Raw genomic sequence first — 23444 nt, 5'->3', positions numbered from 1 at the left:
ATTTTTTTTCTAGCTCTTACCCTTTTTGAGTTATCTTGAAAAAGCCCTTTGTTTTATCTTTTTCCACCCTTGGCCGGGGGTTGAACAAAAAATTACTCTCACTTATTGTTATAATATACCTTAAACTAACTCATATCAAAAATTCAGCCAAGTTGGCAAAATTTCGATTTAAAGGCTTAGTTAATTGGACTATTACTTTTATTTCACTTCGTATCTTGAGTTATATCTAATTGTTACTTAATACATTGATTTAAGTAAAAAAGTAGGTATAAAATGATAATCTGAAATAAATTTATAACATATAGTAAATAATGTATTTACTTTATTACAATTATTTTGGATATATTTTGCTATAGGATACACATAATCAAATAAATACCAATAAAATCTCAAAAGCTTATGGATTTTCTACTAAAGTTTTTATTTCGCATAAGTGTTATTTAAACAAGTTGCAAAATCAACACAGATAAGTGTAAGAAAAAAATTGTACACTATCAAAGTGAAACAAAAATATTATTCATGTATAGTCAACAAGCGAATTTGGAAAACACTGTTAAAGATGATGATAACTTCTCTTCACTTTACAGATCACTAACATTTTGCAACTAATAAGTCCATTCTTCTGCTTTTGTTCAGTGTTTTCCAAATGAATTTTGCAAGTCGAATTAAATTGACTGCACGTTACAAATTAACAATTTTAGTGTGTTTCGTAAATCTAATCTATTTAATAGATAATATTGTAAAGTAAGTATTAAAGTAATTTTTTACAAGGTATTTTTTTCGTCTAACTAAAACAAAGTTAGGTATTTTAGGTTAGCAAAATCTAGTTTCATCACTACTATAGAATACTTGCCTTTTTTTGAAAATTTCTTACAAATTTGAACAAACAACCAAAAAAGTCAATCTTCAACTTTATTTTGGTTACAATTATTTTAAATTTGTTTCTTACAATTATTTTGCTGTTTGTTTTCATTAGTCATTCATATTTAATAAATTGTTCCATTTCTCCAAATTATGAAATATTGATTCAAATAGGTTAGGTTATCAGAGCAGATTTAATTTTAATGGCGTTTCATCGGATGTGGATATTAATTATACCTAAAAATATATTGAATAATGAATGATAATAATTTTTCCGGAAACTTTTATAAAGTTATTGATATTTATAAATTTAAGGTTATACAGGATGAAATAAGATGACGGGACGTATTGAAGAAAAGGCAGCTTCAAATTTGTGTACATATTTCGCATGTTAATACAGATTGTAAATTAATGAATATTTTATATATTTGGAAATTTGACAAACTATGTTTTCCCGCACAATTCAAGAAATTTACAAAGCTACAATCAACCTCAAGGTTAATTGCCACCATACTCAGAATTTTAAAACGAATTCAAATATGTGCAAGTCAATTTTTAATAAAATAACACATCCGTTGTCGTGGATATATTGCAGACGTATAATGTGGCGGAAGGTGATGGATTCAGTGACAGTTTCCGAGACCGGGACGATTTTTCTCAGGGCAAAGAATGAAGTTGGGGAAGTTAAAACACTTTTATCCGTTCGTTCCGGTATATATAAATATCACGGGCAATCAAGATATGCAAATAATCGTATTATTTCTGGCAAAGTTCTGCAACTAGGATTCCGGGGCGTCACGACATGAAAGTTCGGTTGGTGGGAGATGACATTATGCAACTTGTACGGAAGTTAGTTCTATTATTGAATTTTAGTTTGGATGCTTTAAGTGTTTATCGCTTAAATGTACTTCAGGATTGTCTAGCCTCGGGTAATAGCTGACATATGGTTATACTGTGCTTAAAATGCTTTTAATTAGATGATTTTTTTATATCTAGATATTAGTTAGACCAACTAGAAATTAAGGAATAAAAAGCTAATTTGTGACACAAAAGTACTTTGGACTTTATGCAGGATAATTCTAATGTAAAAATTTTCAAATTTAACCCTTACTTGTGTCTACAGGGTACTCTGGAAAAGTAAAAGTTTCTCAAAATTATAAATACTGCACCTGTCAATATTTGAAAAATTTAAAAATACTTTTTTTCATCCTACGTTTTTTTTCCAATTATTAACAGTAATTAGAAAGAAAAGGAATACATTTCTCATAAACATGTGCAAAATTGTCCGCTTGTTTGACTTCAATTTAGAGAAAATTCAATTAATACAAAATAAAATCGTTGGAATAAACAAAAATATGATATTAGAAACTGTTATATTGAAATCAAGAATATGTAAGTATATTTACGGATATTTATAATATAACACTGCCGAGTGATCTAACTCCAGCGGTTCCAAAAATGTCTCTTCATATGACTGTAGAAGAAATAGAGTATAATTTCACGAACTGTTCCCGTATAGCTCATGAACCGCTCGCGAACAGTTGATTTCGATCTGAACACGCCTTAAGGACATTTCTTTCATTATGGAATTCAATTGGACTTAATGCTAATAGAATATCATCGTGTTTAGATTATGTTGTTTTATTCGAGGTAGAAAGAGCACAACGACGTCGTGGCGGTATTTTCTTTCGGGTCGTTCCTTCCCAATATGCGTCTCTAATAGAGACTTTCTCTTTCCGTCTTTCCCTAATAGGATTATACGCAGGCATTTTCAGAACTTGAGTACCTATAAAAGAACCGTGTGTTTTGAATAATTGACTGCGCAGCCACATAAATTCCTGTTATTGACTTATCGCGTTTATTTTAAATATTAAGCCCTCCTATAAAGTTGGATAAACTGACTATTCAGTCGAAGTAATACCTGCAAGTGTGTGTACATTAATATTTACATGGTTAAGAAATGTAGAGATAGAGGTGTAAAATGATTGGTCAAATATAATACATTAATAAAAAAAGTTGTGTCCAGAAACACGTCCTTTTCGAGATATAATGTGTTCAAAATCGATGATAAATATGCTTTATTTTAAGTCGCAAAAACAACTGAGGTAACTCATGTAAATAATATTTTATTTCAGTCATGGATAGAGTGACTATTTGTATTATTATTGCAATTGTTTCAAATATAACTTGGTCATGGCATTTTAGTAACAATTACATATTTTGCCATCTTCCTCAAAAAAGGTACATCCTAACGACTTGCAGCTAAAGCACGCATTTGTGAAGCCTTTTAAGGTGTTCTGTCATAAGAGAGAGTCCAATTTGAAATATCAAGGAAAATAAATTACTAGCGCAACGAAAATTGTTAAATCTACCTCTAAAACCATGCTTTTAGGCCATACACATAAATTGTCAACAATTACAATACTCTTAGCTAAGAATTTTAACGTGCCGTTGTTGTTCTCGGCCTAAGCTCTGTGGAGGCGAACCCCTAGCCCTGCCCTAATATTAATTTTTGTTCTTGTTGATTTAAGGCCATTAGATGTTTATTAACAATCGTAGCTATTAAATTGATTTGTTTTTTAATTCTGTTATTTTGCGTTTCCTTGATTTGGTAGTTTACAAGAATATGTCTTTTAACCGCATTCAGTTTAAGAACCCACGGCCTGCATCACGAATTCAATTGTTTCAAAGTAAAGGATGGATGGATCCCTCTTTGTGGAATTATTGGGCGATAACTTTTAATCCGCTTTTGAATGCTTATCCTCAAAAGGTACAAAAGGGGAACAATGAACAGCTTTATATTTTTGCCCCGAGAAGGGGTATCGTTCTAGTATTCAGGTCAGCATTTTTCATGCATTGTTAAATTGTTATTCATTTTACATAAATAGTATATCAAACAACAAGTTTAGTGAAACTGCTTTTCTTACGAGATTCTGGTAGAACAAGAATTGAATAAATTTCGTGTTGTTAACTTTTCAAATTTGAATATATATTTTAAAATTATTTAAAAAACCAGTGGCGTACGATTTTTTTCTCAAAGAAGGTCTCCTACTCCCTCAATAGCTACACCACTGGACAAAATTAACACCCTGTATAGTAAAGCGACATTTCAAGTGGTAAAGTGTCACTTTACTAAACGATTTTGAATTTAGTAAAATAGCATATTATCAGTCAAAAGGCGAAAAAAGTTTTCCTTGACAAAACTTAAAATCGTTATATTGTTTGTATCTGTTACTGCGATTTTTACGTTTTTTTATTTGTTTCTAATACTACTCCGATGTATTTTACGGTTTTTTCTTTATTTTGAGGTGGTTCTCTCACTGTACTTCGCCATGGAGTTAAAGTGTTCCGAAGGCATTAAAGCTTTGACATTAATTTTCAGTCCGCGCATATAAAAAACGGTATAAACTCGGCTTCTGGCAAGCGTCTCTATCCGGGTAATAGCACTCGAGACGCAATATACATTATAAGGCTTTGATTGTATAAGCGGATTTTTCGGGACCACTTCAAATAAGGGTACATGCGCTTCCATTAACAAAATTCGATGCAGAAGAGAAGCGAGGGTTGTCGGAAGCATTTAGCAAATGGAATGTGACACTTGACGTGTTCGGTCGTTCCCACCACTTTGCATGAGCGATAATATCGATCGCGCAGGGCCGCTTCAAAAACTGCGAAATGAAGACAGTTTGGCACAAATATACAATTCAGGCGCTCCAGAGAGGTGCATGATCGATTCGATGCGTTCGTTATTCGTTGCAGTGCTGTGCAAGAATTACAAACATCAATAAATCTTAATTGGTTATTTCGGATATACAGGGTGTCCAATAATTAGTGTGCCGTAGATTCTACGATATTTTGAAAAATATGATCTCCTGAGGCCCCTTTTCGGGGGGCGTAGCTCCCTTTGGAAGCATTTTTCGACCCTTGTTTATAGGAAAAAAAATACTAAAGTATTGCACATTAATTATGGGACAGCCTGTATAGGATGTTTAAATAAATAAGGGTCAATTAATAAATCTTAATTGGTTATTTCGGATATATAATCTGGAAAAGGCATCTACGTCTCGCAAGCAACGACCTAGTATAATAAAGCGACTCCCTTTACAAAAAAATTAGTTCCACGATAACCGTTTATCACTTCCTTTTTCATACTTTTTAATATAAAAGCGTCCCATGAATCCGGGAAATGCCCTAACGCCGCTTACGCAGCTGTTGCCAATATTAAATCCGCAAGTAAGACTGGCTCAAAGCGGATTAATTTTTATCAAATGCCAAAAATCTCTGTGTAACATTTCCTCTCAGGCGCGTAATCTTGAATATTTGACGATACAACAGCAGAAATTACGATGTAGTCCGAATTATCCGGTTGTTCGAGGCTTCTACGTTTTGGGTTTCCTTAAAGATATTCAGCAAATATCTATTAAGTGTTTTGTCAAAAACCAATAGTAGAAATTTTTAGATAGAGACACAAAAATAGTCCTACCATCTTGATAGATACAAAGAAGTCAGTCACCCTTGGTTTTGCGCACCAAATTTGTTAAACACGTTTGAAACAGATAGCGTGAGGAATTTCTTACAGGAACATATCGACGATGTTCGGTTCAATCCCCAAAAGGATGCCGTGCACAAAAGCAGAAAATTGTTTGTTTCGGGATTTGTTCCCTACCCTTGTTAAATTCGGAGAAGGCTCTCATTAATTCAAGGGGAAACTTGAACGAAATATGAATTTTCATAATAATCATGCCCCCAAAAATTCTGTAGCTTCGCTAGGGGGTCGAGCTGGTTTAGAGCTTACCGAACACAAACCAGTTTATTAAAAAGAAACAGATATTTTTCTAAAAATATTCATTCAAAGTGCCATTTTCCCATAACTGCAGATTTTGAATTGAAAAACCATTAAAAAAACTTTAAAAATATCGGTAGGTAGGTACTATAAACCAAAGTAAATATATCATGTCATCCCATTTTTAAGAAAAAGAAGCCATAAAAATGTAAGACAGACGTTGAAACAGAAATTTATATTCGTCCTCAATATTTTCATAGAAATGTAATTGAAATTTGTATACGTTATAACGTTTACCAACTTGGAATCTGTAAAAAAAAATCTGACAAAGAATTGCCACCGCGCATTATTAGAAGGTCTAGAATGGTAGGCAAGTCTGCTGACGCAGACTTGATTAAAACAAACATCAAAATGTATTGTTAGTTTTGCAAGTGAATTTTTTTCGCTATCGGAACAATTTCGTTCATATCCTCCACCAGTGGGATTGAGATCTGGACTTGTGCTGGTTATATCTCGCCCACATTCAAACCAAACTTGCTTTACGTTTTCCTCACTGAAAATCTCGGTTTTCCGTTCACTTAGCCGTGTCATCTAGAATTCCTGACAGGTTTTGTGCAAGTGTTTAATAACAGAAGGGAATGCAGCTCGCACACCTCAAGACAAGCCGCCGGAGCTGTAATAAAGAACGACGACCTACATTCGAGTCGGTGGGGATCCGCAAGGGACGTAATCCGGAATTAATTAAGTGTGGCCCATATTTGAACGTGGAGGTTCTGAAATCCTTCGAAATGTCTTCGTTCATAATTGGCATCGTTTATTGACTCTCCCTGTTTCGTCGAAAATCATTATGGGAATCGAGGGGAACGTAAGCCAATTTACTTGTGGCGCAGATTGATAATGAACAACACTTCTCGGGAAACAACAATAAATTTTAGGAACCGAGGCTGATTGTAGAAAACTAGGCACTATTTTTCTACAATCGACTGGTTTCAGAATTGAACTGAAATCAGTTGTTTTCCTTCATCTTCTGGGTTTGGACAAATTCGTTTTCTGTTTCCAGTTTCATCTTTGACTTGGTGACATAACAGAATGGTAAACTTAAGACCGTTCTTCTCCGATGGAGTACGGGGCACCCAAATTAAAAATAACAATATGAATGTTCCATTATTATACTGAGAAATAACTACTATATAAATATCCTACGGCCTGTCATGTCGTGCTTGATTTATCCGTAAATCAAGACGCGAACAATTAAAATGTAATATCTTCCTTGTTATTTATCAAACAAAGTCTAAGGTCGTAAGTTTAGGGAGAACGAGGTACAAAGAAGCAAGAAAAATAATTAAAAAGTAATAACGCCATGTCGTAAATTCTTAATAAATTATTGTTACTGACTTTACGGTTTTTTTACGCTCCTTGGATCGCAGATGGAAATTAAATCCTGAAATTAAATGATTCTACAGTTCTAATAATAATTAACAGTTAGGTACAGCGGCAGCAAAAGTTTAAGTACAAACATATAAAATAATGATTCAAATAAATGCTTTTGTCTTATTGATTTTCGTCACATGTTACAGTTAAATAGAGGCTCAACACGTAAATAGGCAATTCTCTCCGATTCTCCCATTCTTCAAATGAAATTTTATTTGGCTATTGATTGATATTTATGGAGTATCTGCGAAAGCAAGTTGCTTAAACAAATAAAACTTCCCCATATATAAGTCAGTAATCCTCGATTCGACGTTTTATTTGATTTTGTTGGATTTATTAGTTTCGACCGAAAAAATTTGTTTTAGAATTGGATCAACCTCGGATAAACTTAAGAATATCCTCGTGGTGCTTATTCTAGCGACAAGATGAATGATAAAAAAAAAACAACTAACAGTAATAAATAAAATTAAAGATCGCACCAAAGATTTTGAATCACACCGTCGACACTGAAAAAAATATATTTATTTTAAAAGTTGTACATTTGAATCAAGTAATTTTTTTGCGTGCGATAGAAAATATCTAAAAGGAATTTCATCTCGGTGGGATTTTTCGGGGAAAATCCGCCATCGCCGCGCCGTAGAGGGGGATTAAATTGTAAAGAATCAGCAATTTAGAAGCCTATTAATGACGGGGGCCGTACGCAGATTGCCTTAAGAGAAAGGGCCTCTCCAAACACGTTCGACCTATTGAGTCTAGTTTACCCCGCTCTGCAAACAGCAAGGAAAGTCGATTGAAAGAAGCCGGCACGTCAGCGCTTTTTGGAGGAGTTCGGCTTAACTTCGGTTCAATGAATGGTAGATGAACTACCGCAGAAGTTTTGTACTTTTTCATTAATTTAGGAATACATTAAGCTGAGGCGAAAGACGCCATAGCCGTAATTGTTTGAGACAGTGGATGTTTCGTAATTAAAATTTAAAAAATAATATAAGAGGAAATTGAAAAAGTTTCTTTCGTAGACGAAGTTTGCATGAACTTTATTCGGATAGATATACCAAATGGAGCAATGACAGGATTGAATTTTTTTATGCGTTAACAGCTTTTTTTTGAAAGTTTCTGTTTATCCACTTTAAAAAATTTGTTGTTTTGCAATATAACTTTATGAATTTAATAAAATTTTATAACATAATCAAACGGTGTAAAATTTATCATCCAACGGACTTGAAGTCCCTATAAAATTACTTTATTTCCTTTAAAATTTCCAATTAATCGGACTGACACTACTGTTAGTTACAAACTCCGAAACTATGTTCCAAACTATTGATTTTAACTTTGTAAACTCCCTCTGAACGCCGGCTAAATATCCGCTTCTAAACAAAGTTAAAAAACCGTTATATATATAGAAGAATAGTTTTACAGAGAATTACTTTTAATTTATTTGGAGCTTTAAGGAACTATAACGATCATGTCGGATATTCTTGAGAAAGTTTCGAAGTTGGATTGCTGTTCAAATTGACAAAGTAATATCGGGCAGTTAAAATGTCTTTAAACTGCTGAGACATTAAGAACTGTAGCAAATAATAAAGTGACAATTCTGGAATATACACTGTATAAAAAGTTCCCTCAATTTTACTCAGTAATGCATCAATTTCTCTCCACACCCGATCTAGTGAAATATTCGCTCTGCTAGTATGAGTACAACTAATTTTATGAAGTGAAACTATTGCAACAGAAGTGAATGAATTTTACTCAAATGCGAGTTTCTGCTATCAAGTGAGTGACTTTTGCTCTATTATGAGTATGTAAAACCAATTAAGAGTTGACTTTTTCTCTAAATTTATAAGTAAAACATCTTAAATAGGGCACTGCGATGATGTGGCATTGTAAAGGTATTTTTAAATCGGATATTCCTCGAATGAACATTAGAACGTTTAACAAATTTAGTTTTTAATGAATGATAAGAAGGAATGGTTAAAATTTTATGCACATCATGATTGCCGAGATGGTGACGTCGACGATTCTCCATGTTGAGCCACTTGATTTCTACAATTTTGTGAGAAATATGATCAAATTTTCTTAATCCATGTACAAGTCGACAACATGAATTTTGAGCTTTTTCAATGCTATTTTTTTCTTGTATACTAAGGCATGGACCATAGACATAACCACAGTAATTAAAGTAGGAAAGAACTAGTGACTCATATAACATAATTTTAAGTCTTTTATTCAGAATATGACGACTACTATAAATTAATCTAAGCGAAGAATAAGAATTTTGGAGTAATGTTTTCACATGTTTATTGAATCGTAAGTTACTGTCAAGAGTCATTCCCATATTTTTTACACTGTCAGTAATAGGAATTGGAATACCATCAATTATAATGTTAAAGTTGAGTCTTAATATTTGTACCTCTTTCTTAGTACCAAAAAAAATTGTTTTTGATTCATCAGATAATTGCCTTACAGTTTGTAACTCAGAACTGACAATATTGCATGCTTGATCCAGATCATTAATATCAAAATGATAATATAGTTGAGTATCTCCATCATAAGCTTGTACTTTACATTGCTGAATTGCAGTGTACATTATAAAAAGTAAGAGACCCAAAATTGAACCCTGGGGTGCGCCAGAAAGTATTTCTAAACTATTAGATAAAATATTATTAACACATACCTGTTGAGATCTTCCATGTAAATAAGAATTAATAAGATCTAAAGTCGGTTCATCAAACCCATAGTACTTAAGTTGTTTAGAACAAAGAAGCTTATGATTAATTGTGTCAAAAGCTTTAGAGAAGTCCAATAAAACTAAAGCACTAACTAGTCCCCTGTCCTGTGCTTTTATTAAATCATCAGTGACGGTAATTAGAGCAGTTGAAGTACTATACCCTTTCCTGAAGCCACATTCCGATTGAGGTAAGTGAGTATAAATTTGATTATATAACAATCTTTCAAAAATTTTGGAAAGCGCAGGTAATATACTAATTATTCTAAGATCAGAAAACGATTCTGGGTTTTTTTTGGGTTCCACAAACAAGGAAAGTATTGTTGCTCAATACAGGAATTAATTATATGAGTAACATACGGATCAATAAATGGACTGCAGTATTTTAACATAGTGGGAGATATATTATCAACACCAAATGCATCCGTTTTGATACCATTAATAATTTGAAAGATAGATTAATATCACGTCTACTGTTGTCATAAAAATTAACTATTAGACATATTCCGCAAAAATGAAGCAAAAAAAGTCATTAATTTCATTAGGGTCAGCCATATGTGGCAAAATAAAATTTTTACAAGATAGAATATTGAGAGAGTCAAGAGCTTTCCAAGTCCGTTTACTATTTTTTTTTGAGAAGCAATAAATTCCAAATACCCTTTTTTTCTTGTCGTGCGATAGAGACACAGTAATTTCGTAAATATCTGTATCAATTTGTACCAATCAGTGTGCTTTCGAGTACCTACGTTTAAATTTTTGAAGTGCCTTATCTCTTTGTTTCATTAATAATTTTAGATTAGGAGTCAACCAAGGAGCTCGAGGTTTAGTAACAGTACCCTAGCCTACTCTGTATCTTACACTGTGAACAAACAAGTAAAATTAAATAAACGCAGATAAATAAACAATTTACTTCCCACCGAATAAGTCGATCCCGTTCACCGGCACCTTCGCCATTTTATCGAAAAAGCCCTCCACCAAAGCCGATCCTGTTTCACGGCACGGACGGAACCTGCGAGGCTCAGATTGCACCATTGTGCGACATAAGTGGGTCTGGAGGGTCCATTTGCATCGTTTTATCGGTATTGCGTCCAATTTCTACCGCCTGGTTTATATGGCTGGCACGAATAACCTGTCAGCCCTTACTTCTTGCCATGTTCGCGTCCATTTACTTTCAAAGCCCCTCTTCAGTCCCAGTCAATCAATATGTATGATGGGACTAAATAAATAAACATGCAAAAACTAGAGAGGGTTAAGCTGCCCGATGCTTTGATTCGGTCCGGATGGACGAACGATGGAAAAAGTGTCGAATTCGGAATATAAATTATGAAGGAAGCGGAGATAACAAACAAGCGTAAATAAATGGCGAGGATTTTATATGCTGAATTGCCTCTTACATTAATTTCGCATTAGGCAAAGGCGTACGCGTAAACATCAGCGTGTGTCTTTTAAAGAATTATGTAAAAAGGGAATATACAGTATGTCCACAGAAAAGACTTTTCATTTTATCGAAAAAAGTTACTCTTGATAAAAAATTTTGCTGGTTCTTAAAGTGAAATTGGAATAGAAAAATTTTACATTTCTTGTACGGGGTGTTCAAAAAATTGAAAAAACTTTAAATGGTACAAGAGTAAAGTGCACTTACTTGTGAAGATGTGGGCATAAGTTACTAGGAAAAGTCGTTCAAAAGTAAAAGGCATTCTGCAATACCAATTTTCGAAAAAATCGGCCTACTTTTATTTACCCATTTGTAATCATTCCAAATTAACAATTCACAAATTTTAAAAGTTTATTTACTTAAACACACTGCCACCATAATTATTGAGCGCATGTTTTTGAACGGAAGTAATTCATCAAAACTTCTAACCTCATCTAAAGATATTGAAGCAACGGTATCTCTAATCGCATCCTCTAATCGATCAATATTGGAATCTATTAGAGGTGTGCGATGAACAATTTGATTCAGTCGATCCCATAGGAAAAAATCCGTTATTGTCAAATCTGGACTCCTAGGAGGCCACTCCCCTTGTCTCCCAATCCACTGGTCTGGAAATGTATGGTCTAATTATTGTCTTACAGTTGCCACATAATGTGCTGGACATCTTGTTGAAAATAAAATAAATTTAATGATCACAAATAAATAAAAGTGGATCGATTTTTTCGAAAATTGGTATTAGAGACTGTCTTTTACTTTTGAACAGCTTTTCCTAGTAACTTATTTCCATATCTTCACAAATAAGTGCACTGTACCATTTAAAGTTTTTTCAATTTTTTGAACACCCCGTACAAGAAATGTTAAATTTTACTATTCCAATCTTACTTTAAAAACCAGCAACATTTTTTATCAAGAGTAACATTTTTCGATAAAATGAAAAATAATAAAGTCTTTCTTATTCAACAAAAGATGATTCTACTTTTGACATTTTCAAAACAATGGACAAACTCGAATTTTGTGCGTTGGTTAAACACTGTTTTTTCCAACTTCACTTTACGGTTGCACTTTACGTTTGCATCTTCACTTTACGGTTCAATTTCACTTTACAGTTCAATTTCACTTTATGGTTCAATTTCACTTTAGGGTTCAATTTCACTTTACGGTTACTTTACGATTGTTCAATACATTGTTACTTTATTGTCCAACACTTTTACTTTACTGTTGTCCAACACAATTGCTTTTATTTTACAACACAATTACCTACTTTTACACAATTAGGTAGACAATTTTTTACACATTTACACAATTACACACAACACACATACATTTATACAATTACTTTTACTTTACGATTGCCCAACACAATTTCGAGGTTTTTTGTTGAATAACTCAGACCATAAATATTTTATCACGATTTCACTTCAAGCACCCCCTAAACCGCCCCTGAGGGAGGGAAAGGGAAACGTCTGCCTGGTTTAAGTCGACAAAATTTCAAATCTACTCTCGATGCCTAACATAAAACCCTCTCCAAACTGCATTAATCTTACAAGCAACTTGACGATTTCCCATTTTATTTCCAAATGGGACGAGACAGGCATTCATACTGGCTCTGCATTGTGGTACGACTGAGTTATTCACAGAAGGCTGGAATGCGTCGGGGCGGTAGAATTAAATTTGCAAACCTGTAGGCAGGCATTCCGGAAATTCCGGTTCGAATTTGCGGGTACTTGTAGTTTTCGCACCGACCCAGAATTTTTTCGAGAGTGGGATAATTTGCCTGTGCGTTGCTTGAACACTTCTAGTTAATAATATCAAGTGCTGTAGAAATGTTGTTCTGCATACATTTACATGTATTTAGGTTATTTATTTATTCAATTTTCATTTTATGTACAGAAAATTGATTACCCACATCAAAATTGAAGAGACGGAATAGTCACATTCTGTAAAAGACAAAACTAGTACAATTAAAATTACCATTAGTGAAATATGGTTGAAAGTTTAGACATAAAGTCGAATATATTAAAAAATATACAAAGTGAATTTATACAATTGGAAAAGACACAACTTTCTGGTGTTAAATAGGTGACACTTACTTGTATGAAATTTGTGTACAGTATATTTAAGGCAATGAAATGTAAACTAAGGCGATTACTTCAATATTCAAGAATGTTGAATGTCATTAGAAGACTATGAGGCGTATTTTGTTTTTGTAGGAGCCATTTTTAATTCACGAAAACACTATGGATACATTTCAGGGAAGGTAAAAAAAGTTAAACGGAGAAAAAGTGTGAAATTTACGAACAAATACTATATAGAGACTTAATCTTAAAGATAAAATAATATAAAATAACATTAGTTTTAATAATTTAAAAAATATATTGGTCTTGTAAACCAAAAATAAGACTTTCTTTTAAAACATCAAGAAAAAGGATTCTCCTTTCAGCAATGAAAGGAACTATAATTTGTTTACTAGGTATACAGGTAATACTACTAAAAGCAGATGTTTTTGTTTGAAAAATATGACAACTGTTAAAATTCTAACGAGACAATTAACTTTTCAACAAATGTCGACACCGCAGGCACGGCCTGTTCAAAACTGCAAAGCGGAATATTTCCGCAGAAAAAATAAATTTACAATTTTATTCGGCGCATAAAAAGTACAGCGCTGCGTACCAGTCTACCCTGAAAGGATTTCCTGGCTTTGAGTTCGGTTTTGCAGGAATGTAAAAGACTTTTTGCAAGGGCCGGGAATATCCCCGGATAAAAATATTTCTACCTTTTAAAATTCGCCTGTAACGAATGCCGTAGTGAATCCGTATTGTGCGGCTACAAGCGCAGCGCCATTTTCCGCCACATTAAGTGTCCTGTTTCCAAACTGATTTTTATTTTTTTGTTGCAGGTAAATGCGAACACCGGGGCGCCACGTCGTAGGTAATACATTAATAAAAAATTCCCCCTGTCGGCGTATAAATTTGAAATGCTCGACGGCGATGTGTCTACGTCAATGTCACCAGGTAATATTTTATAATATGTTGATGAAAAGGACGTTTTAAGCCTTTTCATTCCGGCATGTATTGACTGATCTGTCATCGGCTTTCCCGCGTATTTATACAGGGCGCTGGGTAACGAAAGTCCCGTATTTTGATAGATAAAATTCATACTTTGTCACAAATAAGTAACTTCCTGTTATAAAATATAGTTTTAAGGAATATTTTAACTTTTTATGTGGCCTTAGCGTCAGAATTTCTTCTGATGAAGAGGGGATGTGCCTCTCGAAACGCTACCACCCCGGAAATTATTTAAAAAGTACTGTCAAAATGTGGCGCATTCGTTATTGAACTCCCTGTCGATGAAAAGGACGTACTAAACCCCTTCGTTCTCGCGGGAAGTATTGAGTGATCTGTCTTCGGCGTCGTCGCGTATTTATATACCCATAAATCCCCGAAATTGCGGATCGATTTAATTAATAATGGACCAGTGAATTAAATTCAAGTCGGGATTAGAGCCAGAATACATTTGATTAGGAAATTAAGCGGAGGCACTTTGGTTAATTCATACAGAAATTTAGCGATTCTACTCGAAAACTTCCTAAAGCCGGGTTACTTTAAAATGTGTTCTCATTACAGTTTCATTGTGTATATACCTAATTTACGTAGCAGTACTCAAGAGACAGGATGCGGTTTGCTGAAAGTTTGATGTATTACGAAATTTTAATAATTATTCAGTTATTTTATCATACATGACCTACAACTGTTGACTTAGTTTAGTAGGTTCGCTCTTTCGCGAATAACTGACCACTTTACTTCTAAGTTTGATTTAAGTGTTTCACTAAACATAGCTAAGATTTTGCCAGTATCAATCAATTTTTCAGTATATTGTTATGTCGTCAACGAAAACCTTATTACATGCATTATTTCTTGTGAGGCCGTTAATGCGTGTCAAAAATATAAAGGGTCCAAGATTAGACCCCTGAGGAACACCTGAGCCAGCCTCAAATTTAAACCCATTAGAGGGAGCATAAGCTCGATCCATTCAATAACTTTTAAAGGAATTATGCAAGCAAGACATTAAATTGAGCTTAACCATTTAGAATTAATAATTTTTTCGAAAACTTATATCGGGAAATCAAACGAAGTTCAACTAAATACAAAGGCTTATTTCTGTTCGTCCTTGCCAACACAAAAAAATGTTTACGAATTGCCGTATCTCACATTAAATATCTTACTCCTTCCGGGCAAAGCCAAAGAGCCTCCCCAGATTGAAAAACAGATGGTTAAAGTCTCAGACTTAAGTTTGATATGTTTGCATTGCTCCGGGTAGCTCCCACGGTTTATTTTAGGAGCTCGCGGAAACGTTTCAGCGTGCGTGCGTCCCGCGTTTATATTTTTCAATCTGGGCGCGGATAATCCGGGAACTCCCAGTTCGAGGATAAATCTGCCACAAGCATGAATGTCCTATTTAGGGGTTTATGATCTCGCCCATAATTTTTTTCTGAGCCTACCTGTCGCGGCACTTAGGTAACAGATTTGTACGAGCCAAGATTAGACCTTTATTAAAAGAATGGGATAATCAGGCTCAACACCAGTGGCGTCTGGTGCGGGAGGGGGGGGAGGTTCTGAAATTTAATGTACAATATTATCTGCGTTTTTTACAGTGTATGTAAAACCAATTAAATTTTCTTTGGGAATGGTAAATATGTAAAAGAAAACTGTCTTCAACATCAAATAATTTAATTAACAGTTAAAATCCCTTAAAGTCCACCTCATTCCAACACCTCTGGAAGATTTGTATTTAAATTTTAGGTCAAGATAATTTCTTCAGTAAATTCAACAGAAATTGTGGTTATTTACCATTTTTGCATGATCATAAAAGCTTAAGGTATTCTTTTAGAAAAAATGTTTTCCTTTTTTTGTTTATTTTGATGAGAGGCTTCATAAAGTTTGTAGTAACGTCACTGTATACTATAGTCTGTTTGGAAATGAAAGAGAGTAATAAAACTCCGAGATAAGAACCGGCCATGGGCGTGGTAATATTTAGTTTCAGGTAACTATCTGGTAACACTAATGTTATCGATGAAATGGCAACAAATCGCCAAATAACGGTACTACGGTTACCACCTTATCACTATGAACTTAACCCAATCGAATTAGTCTGGGCGCAGGTAAAAGGAGATGTAGCGCGAAATAATACGACGTTTAAATTAAGTGACGTGAAAATTTTGTTAAAAAATTCCTTGGAACGAGTAACTGCAGATAACTGGCAAAGATGTATACATCATGTACAAAAAGAAGAGGAGAAAATGTGGGAACTCGATAATTTAATAGACGTTACTGTGGAACCTATCGTTATCAATCTAGGAGACGAAGATAATTCATCAGAATATTCAGAGGATGAATTTTAATTTACCTACTTTTTTATTTTCTTTATTTATACAACACTACATTTACTCACCATAATTTGAATTTTCAAAATACATATATTTTTGTGTGGAATAAAAGTCTATTCATTAAATTTAAATAAATATTTTGATAATAATATTGAATAATTTTATTTGAATTACTAAAAACCCTCTTAACCCGGTTATGATGCTTAAAGTAGCCTCATGTTTTGAAATGCTGTTTTTATATTGTTTACTTATAAGAGAGAAATTGAAGCGGCATAGACAAAGACCGATTGTCGGGGATTAAATTTTAGCTACCTGCTACAATTTAGTACAACCCGATCACACAAACTTTTTTTAAAATTACACCTCATCTATACCGATAATACATAAATTATAAAAATATTGAATATAAGCACCATTACTACATTTATTTACGATTTGCATACATAAGCTTTTATTACTCTCTTTCATTTCTAAACAGACTATATACTCTTCACAACAACATTACGTATATTAAAATCATATACCCATGCCTCATCGGGAGCAGAATATATTAACGGAAACGACCGGAATCTGGGAATGAATTACTGGCCTGACCGAGTCAGGTCCTTTAAAACTTTTTAATGTCCAATTAACCGCCCTAATTGATTCCAGTTCCATCGAAGGGCAATTACGGCTCACGGCGCCTTTGTGTACGTTCGCAGATTAAAGTAGGCAGCGGCGACAGGACTGCCAAAGATAATACCGAATGCGACAGACACTACCGCTGATAAACGAATTGTCGTCTGCTTTAGATAAGGACGGCGTACGCTGTGCATACAGACCCTGCGACGGAAGCGGCGCCGTGGTAAACGCGTGGTTAAACGTCAGAGTTGCCAACTTGATAGAAAAGTATAATAATGGAGCTAAAGTTCTTGGGATCAAATGCATAAATGATAAGCCGAGCTTAGGCAACCAACATAGCACGATTGGTACTGACATCTAAAAATCGCTAAATCTTAGCGTAATCAATATTATTTATTCATTTACAATGAATTTGACGTATCCCCCAGCCAAGTGGACAAGAATTAGTACGGAAATAATATATTACCGCGTCGCGTACCGATTGGATTTCATTTTAGAGAGACCGCATTCTGCTAACTGATCTGAATATTGATGTAGTCGAACGCGCTCAAACTAAAAAGATTTATTAAAAGCTTTTAAAGTTGACGCTTTTAGTGCTAAATGTTCTGCATAAAGGCTCATTTTATTTTCAGTGTTTTATGCGGGCGCCAACGAATTACGCTTTTAAAATCGAAATTCATTTACGCCACTGCCACGCAAAGAAATTATTTAGTTCAGGCAATAACAGTATACATACACTTTTAAGGATTCTAGTTTTTAAGAGTTATATTTGAATTCTGAAAAACATAGTTCTGCCAAAACGTCAGAACAATGGCTTGTTTAAATTTTAACTAAATAAGAGATACAATCCTTAAAAGTTGGGGTTGGTACTGTCAAGTAAGAATCCCTAAATCTTAGTGTCCTCCGTATTAATGATTATGGTTACTCCATTTTGGGTCAAAATAGAAGTTTCTCTTAAAAAAACAAATGAAAATTAATGATCTAATAAATAATTGGCAGCAAACTGCTATGCTACCAGTGTGTGTAACGTTAAAAAATATGTCCTTAAAAGCTTATTTTTCTACACAGGCACTCCACTCACTCCTACATAAATTTCCCACTTAATGAATTACAGCACGAATCTTGCACGTATGAATATTTAAATTAATCCAGGCTAATGTATGTATATAATAACTAATCCTAACTTAATTTAAAGGGATTTAATATTTACAAAGGCACTCCTTCATGAAATTCGTATCAAAACATGTTACTTTAATTTAATTAAAAGCTTACATGTACATTAGCATTAAATTACAGTTTTTATCAATTTAATTTAGTTGGATTAAACGTGTGATAAAACTCAAAATCGCTCGTTAATATCACATCAGTAGTCATTTTAGTCCTACTTGTTCCTGAACTTTTTGTTAGACTATGTGTTTTTGTTATTTTACTGTCTAATGTTATAGCTACTTGAAAATAAGATAAAATTTCTTTTAAAATTATATTTTTGCCTCATTTCTGAAGCTTCAGCTTCTTCGGAATAACGTCTTTAGATATTTCAGTGAAATTTGGGTGACGAAATGAATTAAAATATCAATACGTATTTTATCATTGAAAGTATCACAGCCTCGCCAGGGGCGTGCGTAAGTTGGCGTTGAAATAATTTTGGAAAAATATATACTTGCATTTTTTATAATGAAGCTTTTTTAAACTGTTGTTTTCAAGCCATTGCAGAGCTTGAACGGTATTTTTATCCATCAAAAAACAGTGTTTAAACACTGAAATAAATTCGAAACGTCACGAAATTTTGACATTTCTTTTGAAGGGACATATGGATTTTTAACTTGTGGCGCCATCTGTGGGTTAGTCCAGGGACTTTGTGATGAAGTTATTATAATTTTTCATAATTTTTCCTGGGTTTCGAATTTTTCTTAATTCTTTTTAGTTATTTCTTTTTTTCTAAGACATTTTTCGTAGTTATTTAATAAATCTTTCATACTTGGTCGTGATATTTTCATTTTCATAGTGTTTTTGTATTTTTCTGTATTATAGAAGTATTTTCCAATTTTCTGAGATTTGCCAAAGCGCTTGCAACCCAGCCCTGGTCCCGTGACTGTTGATGATGGATGTGTACACATTTTTTTTTAATAAAACTATTCAGACGCGAAATTTTGGCACCCGGCCCCCCAATTCCTCGGATCCCGTTTCATTTTCCCTCTACACTTGTTACTCCTTTATCGAAGACTGAGAGTTCCTTTATTTGAAGTGCGCCATAGTACAAAGAACGGGAAAGAGTAACAATGCGCGCGGGAAATTTTTCATTTGGCTGGTCTAGGCGGCGTAAAAGCATCCAATTTCATGCCGACAGGAACGATCGCATTCCTGAAATTTCATTTTTACACCATCGGCTCGCACACGGCGGCCGAACGCGCAGGAATCACATATTTCATGTAGTGCCGGGTTTAATTATGTCGGCCGTCCAGGACCGTATTTAGTATTTTGGAGGATCTCCTAAAATGAGGCCCTCCCAAATGAGCCTAGTTAAATACGACCCTGAGGCTATTCTCCGCAGTCCGGTTCATGTAAAACTCTCGTTATCCCCGACAGGCCTAGACGGATCTCAGGTCCGGACCCCAATTATCCTGCAGGAAGAGGAATTATTAATAATATGTGTTTGTTAAAGCGCGCGCTTGATACGGGAATTATATCCGGATATTTTATGCGGGACGTGATTTGGTACGCAACTGGCTTTTTATGTCTCCGTGCCACCGAATTCGTGCCGTTGTCCGTTCGGGAGGGATGACAGTGAATAATTATATTTAAATGTTCGTTCTACTCGTTTTTCGAATGAATGGATGCCCGTTCTCAGCGAAAAATTGTGAATAAGTCTGGTTCGACACTGTCGTGCATTCGCTGTGCCTACAAAACCAACAATTTATTTGCGTGAAGTGAAGCGGAAGCACTAGGACAAATAGTTTTGCAATTATTAACAAAAAAACTTATGTCACATCTTAATAATAGCAATAATAATAAATACCTAATAAATGAAAAGTAACAAACAATTTTTTTAAAACAAGTTTTTATTAAAAGGCACCAAAAAGAAAAAATAAAAGTTCTTATAACCCACAATGTTGTGTAAACCCCAAACTCATTTTAATAAAAGCTTGTTTTTAAAATATTTTTTTACTTTTCATTTATTTAAACCTTTTTAAGTGTCTTTATTCGTCCTCCTTATCACTAATTACTTTCTGATGATCGATTTTCAACTCGCAACTTAACTAATAACTCTACAGGGTGAGCTAAAAGAAAAATTCAAACTTATGACCTATATATCTTTTTATTATAGGACTCATTGTCTGCTCCGTAACATAACGGAAAACTTTGTGGTTCATTCTTCAGAAACATCAACTTTGTTCGGAACCGAAGGTTAAAAACAGCCTCGTCCTTTTTACAGGAACAATGCCCCTCGGAAAAAGTAGCGTTGAAAATTTCCCACACCTTCATAAACTTTATATTGGCAAGCCTGGGCACAATTTAAAATTTAATTTAGCAACAACACGAGATATAAGGAGGATAAAGCTCGGTACAGAGCTATAATATAATACACATTTTACCTTATGGTATCGCTTCGTATTAAAGTGTTCATAGCAGGGGATATATACCGTAAAACATCTAGTTAGGTAGACTTGTGCAATATACAGGGTCCCCCGTTACATTTCAGAAGTAATTTATTTGATGACAGGAACAAAAAACTTGTAATATACAGTTCTCTCTTGTCTATACTCACAGTGCATTCTGTTTTAAGGCCTCTCAAATAAAAAAATCACAGGGATTTAGATCAGGTGAAGGAGGTGGCCACTGAATTGAAGCATCGTATCCCGTTCCTATTCATCTACCTGGAAACTGATTATTTTCTATGTTCTCTTAGATTGCTACTGAAGTGCGGTGGTAGATTTTCTGTGGATAGTCGACAATTTAGGGTTTATGGTTTTTCGGTTCAGGACTTACTAGTTTGGTATCTATCAATTTCATCTACACGCGGACTACCGAGCTGCATCACCTACCCGCTTCTTAATTACATTGTTGAACGAGGTAATTATTTTTTAATCCCGCTCCCTTCGAAACTCATCCGCTCTCGTCGTCCGCCAACAGCGAGAGTGGGGGGGGGGGCACAATAGGCATTGTGCGGAGCGCCGATCCAAGTAGCCATTGTCTTTACCCTTTACCTGTGCTGCCATCTGCTAGCTGCAAACAGTACGGTCAGCACCCTTTTAAGAGGCCATCCAGGCTTTAATCTACGCTCGAGTACGGCGTTTCCTTTTACCCTCTCGGCTGCTGTATTATCTCATTACTCGGTTATTGTTTTTGGCAATCGGTGCATGCAATATAATCGAGTGAACGACGGTGTCGTTGCGGCTAACATGTGTATCGGCATCGGGGATTAGTTGCACAGGGGCGTCCGATCGAAATATTTAACGAGAATGGTTTCTTTGTTTGATTCAGTATAATTTATTATTGTTACAGTATCAGATATTGTTGTATAAACGTTTCTTTGACAACAATGGCAGTAAGTAAGTAACGAAAAATAAAGATGAACGGATATTATAAGCAATTTGTCAGTAATGTGTGTACAGGACCTGCTAGAACAAACTGAAAACATACAGATTGATACACAATATATCCAACAAACTTTGTGCTATTAAAAGCAGAATGGATATCACCAAAAAATTGCACTAAAATATTTATAGATTCTGAAAGAAGTATTTAAAATTGTTATATTTAAAAGCATTGCGTACACTGTAAAATAAATTGAGGAAACAACCGTATTTTTCAAATTTATTCGAAAAAGCAAAAAAATAAAACTTCAAAGGGGTTTAAAGTTTACTTACAATTTAAACAACAAATTAAATTGTCTACAATGCACCACTGGATAGGAATGAATTACGCAACATCTGCACAATAACAAAGGCAACAGTATACTAACATGAACGTGAAAAGCATTCTGAGGCAGCATGTCTCGGTTGACCCCCATGGCACGCCATTAAATTGCGGCTCTTTCTGACTTATGACTTATTTTCAATTCAGCTACGTTCGTTTTTTAAGGTAAATAATATATTTTTTAAGGTATAAAAAATGTCCGAAGGCGAATAAATTAGCTCAAAAAAACAATTTAAATTCTTTCTTAATTTAATGCTACAAAGTGGCCATTTGTGTTTCATAACCTGACACCTCTGCAGAATGAACAAAAAGTAATTTCCCTTCTTTCGTCCGAGCGTTTCTTTATACAAGTAAAATGCAAATATTACGTCTTCCTCGCAGAAAGATGAGCCGTTTAATTTGTATAATCTTAATGCGACGAAACAAAGTTAAATGGGTCCTGTTTGTGTATGGATACAATGCGGACCCTTTTAGCGGAAAGTGCTTTGGGAGAGGGTGTTCTGTTTAAATGGGTCACCAGGTGCGATGTGTCTGTTCTGTTACAAATTTACGTCAAATGGCCCTTAAATAGCGACTTGATGTTAAAAATAGAAATTAAAATACATTTTCAATGCAGTTTCTTAATACACAAGTGATTTTATTCGAACTGGTCCAACTTGCGCGCAGTCCATAAAGGTTGTCCCAATATTCCCTGTACATGGCACTACCACAGATTCTAGGGGTCGATATAAGTCGATTTACCTACCTAAGTTGCTTCGTTTATCCGTTAGAGGGCGCCAAAGTTGTTATAGTTGTTACGATGTCAATTGGAACCTGTAAATCTTAAAGCACAGGGCCGTATGCACTTCTGAAATTTCTTCTTATGCTTTGACTATGACGTGTCTCTTAATTTATACTCGAATAGCAATTCGGCGAGTCCGGTATTGGTAAACTAGTCCGCCTTAGGAAATTTTCATGTATTACATAAATTAACATTCTCTAATGGCTGAAATTTTTGTTACAGCGTTGGTCAATTGTGTTTTTGTTCAAATGTGACTGATAACTTTTAAATGTGCCTAAAATTAGAAGACAGACAATTCTAATAGTAGTGCAGGATGCGAATTTGTTATAAAATTAATCAAAAAAGAAAAAAAAATGGATTTTTCATAAAGTTTCATTTTTCTAGGCAACAGTGAAGAGCGTTTATTGTTCAGCAACAAAGAAAACGTCGAACATAAAAGTTGGCCGTGATTTTTAAAACAATATGATGGAAGGGCGCGGAAAACACAACGCCAACACAAAAACCTAAATG

The 23444-nt window shown here is 34.4% G+C and overlaps 1 protein-coding gene across 1 annotated transcript in view; it reads left to right on the top strand.

The window, feature by feature from the left end:
* The first annotated feature begins 692 nt into the window (after positions 1–692).
* Positions 693–23444, top strand: part of LOC108909607 (Down syndrome cell adhesion molecule-like protein Dscam2) — a 151551-nt gene continuing 128799 nt past the window's right edge. The window contains exons 1-2 of the mRNA XM_018713990.1: positions 693–744; positions 14129–14243. Coding sequence (XP_018569506.1) covers positions 14207–14243 — 37 coding nt within the window. The 5' untranslated portion in view covers positions 693–744; positions 14129–14206. The remainder of the gene's footprint in view (positions 745–14128; positions 14244–23444) is intronic.

This window comes from Anoplophora glabripennis, unplaced genomic scaffold (assembly GCF_000390285.2).
Source record: "Anoplophora glabripennis isolate ALB-LARVAE unplaced genomic scaffold, Agla_2.0 scaffold147, whole genome shotgun sequence".
Taxonomy (NCBI): Eukaryota; Metazoa; Arthropoda; class Insecta; order Coleoptera; family Cerambycidae; genus Anoplophora; species Anoplophora glabripennis.
The sequence above is the reverse complement of the archived record's forward strand: the minus strand, read 5'-3'. Positions and strand labels throughout refer to the sequence as shown.